Genomic DNA, 9,320 nt, shown 5'->3' on the forward strand with positions numbered 1-9,320 from the left:
TGAAGTTGGAACCATATTTTTATTTTTGTATTACAAATGAACCACATTGACGTTAAGAGGGCCTAACAGACTCAACACCAAAGTGCTAAATCATTCATAGGTGATTTTACACAGTACACCAGCACAATCAGGAGCGATTCTCAGCTACTGTGCTGACCAATTAGTATACCATGAACGATCATTAAGTGTCCAGCGAGCAACTATTCAAATACGTGATGTAATTCAATCCTTTATGTAAATGAAATCAACTAATTGGCCTAGAAAGTGTTCGGATTAAAAAAACAAACAAAAACAATCCATGCAAACGACGTATAGTGTCAGACAAATCAATTAAACGACTTGGAATACAGTATACAGTACTAGTATATTGTTATGTGAATGTGTGCCTTGTGTTTGGAAAGAGTTGTACGCACGGCAGTGTTTTCAACAGGCGATGTATTACTAGAAATGGTCAACAAGGGGCGATATAAAACATTTGAAACCATTCGTCGTCTCTGTTTGCCAATCCCGGAAGTTGGTGACGTCTCACACAAAACAAAGATGGCAGCCATGGGGAGTACTAGCTACTGGGAAGGTAACTGTTATTAATTTAACTAAACTGTCAAGAGTTAAACGATCGTTCTGTATTGTTAGCGTGTTTTTGTCTGTTGGTCTGAGCGTACACTCCACGTATCCTGCTTACATGTCTCGTATCCTGGCTGCCCCACAGGCTAGCTAACTTCACGCCATCGCATCAACAGTTTTGTTATAGAGGTTATCATGTCGTTCACCGAAGCTCATATTTGGATATGCTACAAAAATGTATACAACCAACGTTCGTTGATTTGATCATCTTGTCATGTTGGCTGTCAATTTTTTTAGCGTCGACTTTGCAACGATCTGTGTGTGTCATCACGTGTTTTAGATCTACGGAAACAGGCCAGGCAGTTGGAGAATGAACTGGACCTGAAGTTAGTGTCATTCAGCAAACTTTGTACCAGTTACAACAGCTCAAGGGATGGACGGCGAGGAGACACGTACGATGACGATTATGCTTCTCAGTCAGACACTTTAATTTTATTTATCGACAATTTATATATTGTGCATTCATTCCACAGATCAGACACCACACCATTGCTAAATAACATCACCCAGGACAGGATGTTTGACACCATGTCGGTGGAAATTGAACAGCTCCTGGCCAAAGTAAGTGCATTTTCAGTGTCCTGCAAAATTATAGTGACGAGAAAACGTCAAATCAAACCTAAATACAGTTGGAAAAACAAAACATTTTGCACCACAACCATTATGTACTAATTACGATATCAGAAATATATTTTTTTACCAATGTTGTTTATTTTGTAGTTCATATTTTATGTATTAAAGTTATTCAGCAAACTGTATTTATTTCGAAACTTCACTACATGTACTGCCTCAACACATTTTGATTTTCCGTCAGGTTGTTTGTTTTTACAAATGCATGTATTTTTGATCACACTCTGTCAGCTGACGGCAGTAAATGACAAGATGGCAGAGTACTCTAACGTTCCAGGCACGGCTTCTTTGAATGCCGCACTAATGCACACCTTGCAGAGGCACAGAGACATCCTACAGGTTTGCCAACTCATTCATAATCCTCCATACTTGTACACATAACCATGGGCACACATTTTAATGATTTTATTTCTTCCACTGTCTCTTCATTTCTCCATTCCAGGATTACACACATGAATTCCACAAAACTAAAGGAAACTTCTTAGCCATTCGGGAACGGGAAGACCTATTAGGATCTGTCAGAAAGGACATTGAGTAAGTACACATTCAGAAAGGGTTTTATACTTCTACTTATCTTGCAAAAGAACCCAATAATCTCCGGTTTTTGCAAATCAGTCAAATTCCCGTGTAATAGCTGATGTCATTGTCGCCTATAACTCGTCTCTGCTATTTAAGCTCGTTAGCTTAGCGATGCCTGCGTCCACCACTTAACATTTCTGCAAACCACCTTGTCCCTTTAAATCCAAGCATCATCACGAACTTATAAAATAATACATAGTGAGCACTTACAAAATATTAATAAAATAGATGTAGTAATCCCGCCCAGGCTGCCCGATTGAGATTGTGCTCCGGTGAAACTGGCTGCCATCGAATGAGTTAACTCCACAAGTGAGTGTTTGTAAATGTTGATAGAAAAGGGCAATTTTGTTGAAGAAAGAGTTGAAGATCTTGAACTTTGTGCCTTGTGTCCAGTCTGCATGTCTCAGATCTAACTGCCCGTTACAAAATGGATAGAGTAACAATAACAAATCTACAGACTGTCTTCCGCAATATACACTTTGATGTTATTGACTCGAGTCCACTCAGACTGACCCTTTTGAGAATAAGCAGAAAGAAAATCGGTCAATGCTCTTGTTGCAGCTGTCATTTGGACAGATAGGGGGCAGGAGAGATCCTCTGATCCAGTTCACCCAAGATTTATGTGTACAGAGCTCTTCTGGATTATAAAACAGCCACTGTCTTGTTTCTGTAAACACTGCACAATAATTCCCATTTTGGACAATCTGTTGTGCTGAGTACTACATACTCCAATCAACTGTGTGGACTGTCTCTGCCATTTCCAAAGTCTATGAGTCTTTAGAATTGTTGCAGCGCTCCTCTATTTGGAACCACCCATGCGATGTTGAAAGTCGCGGCTAATGCAAGTGGATATTTCCTCTCACGACTGCTTCACATTAGAACCTTTGGCTTGATGAACCACAGGAAAGCTTTTAATGTAACAGAGATGAAAGGAAATCCTGTGGGTTTGGTGCTCGCTATTACAAAGATGCCGGTTAGACTCAAAAGTTATGACAAGATTCCCATTGATCATGCAATATTGTCCAATGCTTGAAATGTTGCCAAGCGATATTTTACCACCACTGTTTGAAGACGATGGAAATGTTTAGAGAATTCACCCTGAAATATTCACAAAGTCAGAGCTTCAAGATGCTTTACGACTCGACCCTGAAGTGATACGCATGCGACTTTCCTTAATTATTCAAAGCGTCGCCCTGAGGCAACAGGAAATGGCTCTCTGTAGTGTGACTCTATTGTCAACCTAATACGTCTTTTATAGTCTCGGGGAGCTGTTTGGGGATTTAGACATCTGTTCCATGCCCTTGAAGAAGGGCAATGCATCCATTTTGTCATCCCCTAACACAAAAACGCAATAAAGGCAACAGTTTAAAATGTTTGCCTATATCTTCACTGCAAAGTGTTTTTTTTTCTCTTTTAGAACGTATAAAAGTGGATCAGGAGTCAACAACAGAAGAACAGAGCTATTTCTAAAGGAACACGAGCACCTGAGAAAGTAAGTTCCCCAAACAGCTGACTCTTGAATGAAAAAGTTGAAGATGTTTCATGTCTTCTGTGATTTGTTGTGGCTCAAGTTCGATTGAAATGGGAGAGGCCTTTAAGCGTTTAATTGCTCTCAAAATGACATCAGTCTGCTAACGGAAACCACGCATTAAAGCGTGATGACTTTGAAGGGTTCTTGAAAGTGGCTCATCGACCATGGCGTACCGTCTTTTTGGTTTCAAATTGTTTGCTTTAGTAAAGTGACCAAATTGACTCGCATTATGTTCATTCCAGAGAGCTTCATATTTTGGAGCAGCATACTTTTCTAAAGTTTTAACACAGTTAAATGTTCCTGGTTGTCTGTACTAGAAATAATTTTTATAGCCATTTTATCCGTGTTTTTCATTCCATGTGTAGTTCTGATCGACTGATGGATGACACAATAAGGTAAGAGCCGCCACCACTTTCCTCACTTGTGAAACGTCAACACTGGCTAATTTTCACATATGTATACAATGGCTGTCGCCGTACTGCGAAAAAAATAAAATGGAGAGGAACAAAAATAAACAAACAAATGAAATAAATAAACATGAACAATTGAAGGAAGGAAGGAGGGAGTAATTAAGGAGCGAAGGAAGAAAGAAAGGAGGGAAAGAAGAAATGGGGAGGAAGGAACGAGTGAAGGAACGAAAGAATGAAAGAACGAAGGAACGAAAGAACGAACAAACGAAATACAAACGAAGGAAGGAACGAATGAAGAAAGGAAGGAAGAAAGGAGGGAAGGAAGAAAGGGCGAGGAAGGGACGAAAGAATGAAAGAACAAATGAACGAAAGAACGAACAAACGAAATACAAGCGAACGAAGGAAGGAAGAAGAAAGAAACGAAAGAAAGACAAAGGAAGGAAGGAACAAAGGAAGGAACGAAGGAAGGAACAAGGAACGAACAAGGAACGAACAAGGAACGAACGAACCACCGGGTTCCTATGGGGAAATGAAAAAAAGTCTGCGTTGTGATACCTTCCACCTTCGAAATGCCCTTTCCTCACTAATGACCATCCTGTTTATGAATTGCACTTTTACCTTCATGTAATACACAACTCCTGTCATTTTGTTTTTCTCTGGGTATCCTAAATTTCTCCCCAATCCCTGCACTTTTTTCCTCCCCTGAGACTGACCCAAATTGCAAATCTATTGGTTCTGGTCAACGATGGCTCCTCCGGGACTGCCTGCTACTGCCGTCTTGATGACTGTGGATTCTGTTACTGAAATAGTACACACGCGCACACACTACTAACCACGCATGTTCAGAAATCTTTAACCATTTTAGCATTTGACCTTATCAGTGCAACTTAATGATCGGTGTGGCCCTGATATCAAGTCATTTTTTTCTTCGCTCATCGGTATCAAATGGTGCCCAATGACAGAGAAAGTGCCAAAAGAAGCTTCAGCTCTAATTTCAATGCGGTTGTTCAAATTGAAAGTAAGTCGGTGGGAAGTTGCTGCCGTCGGCAAGTTGTCGCTACCTGACTGAGGAGAACATGATATACCCCGTCTTCGCATTGCTCGTTGGCACTTGACTGTCCCCACAGCAGTGCCCACTTCAAGGAAGGCACGCGGCCAAATCCGTTCGACCCTGCTCTTGAACGTTGCCTGCTCCCTCACTGGGATGCAAGGTGGTCTGCCGCAGTCCCTCCTTTGACTCTCCATTCCTCCAAGCGCACAAACAAAAGCCTAAACAACAACTCATTTGCCCATGTCTTTGTAGTATTGCCATGGCAACCAAGGAGAATATGACATCCCAGAGGGGCATGCTGAAATCCATCCAGAGCCGAGTCAACACGCTGGCCAGTATCCTTTTTGCCGTCGGAAGGCTTTTCTTTCCTTTTGTTTTCAATCGAATGCTTTGTTATCGTCCTTTACGCTTTGCTCTCCAAGACCGTTTCCCAGCCATCAACAATCTCATCCAACGAATCAATCTTCGCAAGCGACGAGACTCCCTCATCCTCGGCACCGTGATTGGCGTCTGCACCATTCTTCTCATGCTCTACGCTTTTCACTGAGTTTCGGAAAGTGGCGTGGAGATCGGCTATTTGATGTGGAAGACCGCCAGGAAAAACGGTTCGTGATTGAGGACCACGGGAGACTCCGGAGCACGCGGATGTGACGTCTGTCCAACAACCAGATCTTCTGAACTTATATCTAGCTGTAGGACAGATGGACACCTTTACTAGTTGGTGGATACTTTTCCAGTCACATGCAACAAAAGTACTAATAACGAGAAACATATATCTTAATTCCCTGGAAGAGACAATGTACTGAGATATTGATGAAGTGCTGGAATATGTGTCCATGTTTTTTTTCTCCCAAAATGTAAAGATTTTAATTGTAATGTTTGATTTTAATTAATGTGCTAGATTAAAATGGCCGTTGATATGAGTTAATAAATTATACAAATGCATTTGTTGTAAAAATTTAATCACTTTAATGTGTATTTTTTCCAAATACAGGTAGTATCTGACTTACGACCAGCTCGACTTACGACCACCCATACTTACGACCACGACCTCCAGATGCAATTTTTTTTTTTTTTTTTTTTATTTAAAGGACAACCGACGTCTCTGGACAAGTTGTGTCCATAATTTGTAAAATGGCTTCAAATGACTTCTACTGAGCGTATTTTACAAGGATTCCACCGCATATAGCTATATTTTACGTTTTAAGACTCGCGCTGAATATTCCGGAAGTCTTGTTTTTGAGTTGGTGACGAGTCCTCAACCTACGTCACTGAAGGAACGCCCCTGACCGAATAAAGGGCACATTGTAGCAGTCCATCCATCACGTCAATATATTTTGCTGTACTTGTTTGGTCTGAAAACGTCATGTTGCACCAAAAACAGCCAGAAGAATCCGACCAAGCTCCATGTAAGGAATTTATCAGCCTGTGGAAACAGGCTGATAAATTCCTCACACGGAGCTTGGTCGCCATTTTCTGCCTCTTCTGGTGATCCATTTCCCCCCAATGTTACCTCAAAATGGCACGGAATAAATTCTTGAATCGATTGCAAACATGTATGCTTTCCTCTTCAGAACTATTTGAATCATATTCATAACTGGATATGTAACAAGAAAGCATATTTTCCGAATCTGAAGCCATTGTTTGGATTCTGCAGTAATGCAAGACGTCTTGGCGTGACGTCACGAACTGGGGGCGGGACTGAAAATGCCCAATTCGCAGCTCATTTTTTTTTTGCAGATTTTGTACACTTTAAGTCATTTTTATTGGTGTTTTGCATTTGAATAAAAATATCATACTGCGTGTATTGGGTATTTTAGATGTTATAATAAAAAAAAGATGTTTTTCTGATGTCAGTTAGGAAACAAAAAAGTGACGTCGGGTTTCCTTTAAATTAATTCTGCGCTTGCAGGCCGGCAACGTGAATGACAATTTTGGCCAGCCAGCCACTCTCGCACAGTAACCGACCGTGTGATGTCACCTGGCGGGGAGTTTGCGACTCATTTAGGCTCCGAGTCTCTATTCAACATTTTGAACGGATTTCGACTTGCGACCATTTTGACTTACGACCCTTTGGTCGGAACGGAACTCGGTCGTAAGTTGGATGTTACCTGTATATCAAGTAACGGGGGCGTACCACATGATTGGAAAATTTGGGATTTAAATTCAATTTTTGAGGAAATGGGATCTTTACACATCCAATATTTTATACGAACAATGTTGTGAAATAGTATTTGTCCTCATCCTGATTTCTGTGTTCTTTGCATATTTATTAAACACAAAGATTCCCATACATCAAAACATGTTTAATACAACACAGACTACACAAAGAAAGTTAATAAAAATATCTAAATGCCAACTAAATTTATTAAGACTGGGAAAAAAATCCAAACTACCTGAATGTAAATTATTGTTTGTTCAAAGTGATTGGCCATTTTTGATTAGTGACGATATCTAAGGCAAGGTTATAATACATTTTTTTCTTCACTTTTCATCGCTGCCTCTCAACGACTGACACATTGCAATCAGCTACTCAAAATGTAATGTTACTGTAAACTCTTGCATTCCACGCCAGCAGAAATGTTTATTTAAATCATTTAAACCACAGGTGTCAAAGCAAAGGCCCGGGGCCAAATCTGGCCTCCCACATCATTTTATTCAGCTCGTGAAAGCAAATCAAGTACTGTATGTCGAGTGCCATGATGCTTGCTGAAATCCAAACCAAAATTTCACATTGTCTTATGCAAACCACAATCACAGTCATTATCTTGACTTCTGATGTGAAAACTTTAAATCATTTGTTGTGTTGTCTTGTGTCGTGTGTCTTGATATGTGGAGGAGATGAAACATTTGAATGGTTTCCCAAATTCTTAACATCCCTCGAGAGGAAAGCGTAACTACAATGTGGCCCACAGCAAAAAATGAGTTTGACACCTCAGCTATACTTCGTTTTTTGGGGGGCTAAAAATATCTTAGTATACATAATTGTTTTTTTGTCAGGGTGAAAAGGCCTTACTATACATGTATAGACTATGTTGACCTATCGTTGCCTTCCTCGTAGTTGAGTGGTTAGTGTGTTGTTGTTGTGTTGTGGGGGGTGTGGTGTTCGAATCCTGCGCTTGCCTGTTTTGTGTGGCCATCCATTTTATTATCCTCTTTGTGGTCACACTCCCCTCTTGGAACAATTTTGGGCTGCTCATGACCTACCTGGTGGTCAAATGGTTTGTGTCTTGCAGTTGCACAGTGGAGGTGCTGTTTTCAAATGCAGCTCTGGCCTTCCTGTGTGTCCTCAAAACTGTGTGTGATCCTCTTCACAAAAAAATGGTAAACAATTTTTAGGCGAAAGACACCTTACTGTACATCGTCATTTTTTTCGGAATAGAACGCGTTACAATACAGTGAGACCTCAACTTACAAACACCTTATCTTACAAACTTTTCGTCTTACAAACGTCAAATTTCTGAAAATTAAACCTTATAATAAGCACTATTTTCATTATACACACCCACCACGGCTGGCGGAGTGATCTTCGGCGGAAGCACACGACCGAACAGCACCAGAGGTTAAGTTACCAACAGTCCTTATGGAAGGTGACTCTCCTTCCATAAGCCATCAACGACTATCAAAAAGGTAAATACAACTTTATTTTACAGCACAGTTTATTTCTTTAATTACAGTCCTCATGTAATGTGCCTCTCTTTCCAAACAGCAATTCCCTTTGACCTTCGACCTCCAACGCCATTCCATCAAGCCATCAATGACCATCACAAATGTAAAACAGCAATTCCCTTTGACCTTCGACCTCCAACGCCATTCCATCAAGCCATCAATGACCATCACAAATGTAAATAAAGTGACTTTATGATACAATGCAGTGTATATCTTTCATTACAATAAAATAGCACATTTATTATACATAGAATAAGGTATGTTGTGTGTAGTTTTAAGGCTTATTTAGTTGAAAAGTATATTTTATGGAAACCCGGGAACGGATTATTCCCATTTTAATGGTTTCCTATAAAAATATTTTTTGAGATACACACTTTTCGCCTTACACACTCTGTCTGGGAACCAATTAAGTTCGTAAGTTGAGGTCTCAATGTACATGGTTGTTGTTTTGTGGTTAAAAACGCCTTACTATACATGGTCGTTTTTTTTTCTCGCTAAAAATGCCTATACTATTCATGGTCATTTTTTTTCAGGCTAAAATGCCTTACTAGACATAGTCTAGTTTGTTTCATGCTAAAAACACCTTTTTATACGTAATAAAAACGGCTCGCTATACATGAATAAAATAAAAACGCCATACTATACACAGTCATTATTTTTCAGGCTAAAATGCCTTACTATACATGGTCATTTTCTTTGGACCAAAAATGCCTTGGTTGTTTTCTTCGGGCTAAAAACGCCTTACCAGATACAGTCGTTTTTTTTCATGCGAAAAACGCCTTACCATACATGGTCGTTTTTTGGGGGCTAAAAACGTCTTACTATA

At 40.1% G+C, this 9,320-nt stretch overlaps 1 protein-coding gene across 1 annotated transcript; it reads left to right on the forward strand.

Moving 5' to 3' along the window:
- Window positions 1-495: 495 nt before the first annotated feature.
- Window positions 496-6,245, forward strand: gosr1 (golgi SNAP receptor complex member 1). Its single transcript, XM_089013248.1, has 9 exons — window positions 496-574; window positions 905-1,016; window positions 1,098-1,185; window positions 1,486-1,593; window positions 1,697-1,788; window positions 3,251-3,325; window positions 3,730-3,759; window positions 5,078-5,160; window positions 5,248-6,245. The coding sequence occupies exons 1-9, from the start codon at window positions 541-543 to the stop codon at window positions 5,370-5,372; spliced, it is 747 nt and encodes a 248-aa protein (XP_088869374.1). The 5' UTR covers window positions 496-540; the 3' UTR covers window positions 5,373-6,245.
- Window positions 6,246-9,320: the final 3,075 nt, after the last annotated feature.

Source organism: Hippocampus bargibanti, linkage group LG14, assembly GCF_051943395.1.
Source record: "Hippocampus bargibanti isolate YZ-2025 linkage group LG14, ASM5194339v1, whole genome shotgun sequence".
Taxonomy (NCBI): Eukaryota; Metazoa; Chordata; class Actinopteri; order Syngnathiformes; family Syngnathidae; genus Hippocampus; species Hippocampus bargibanti.

Bases quoted from the DNA above. Each gene is read 5' to 3' on its own strand.
- gosr1 (XM_089013248.1), top strand. From the start codon at position 541: ATGGCAGCCATGGGGAGTACTAGCTACTGGGAAG. The intron at 1,017-1,097 runs GTACGATGACGA...TTCATTCCACAG, and splicing joins GATGGACGGCGAGGAGACAC to ATCAGACACCACACCATTGC. The intron at 3,326-3,729 runs GTAAGTTCCCCA...TTCCATGTGTAG, and splicing joins GAACACGAGCACCTGAGAAA to TTCTGATCGACTGATGGATG.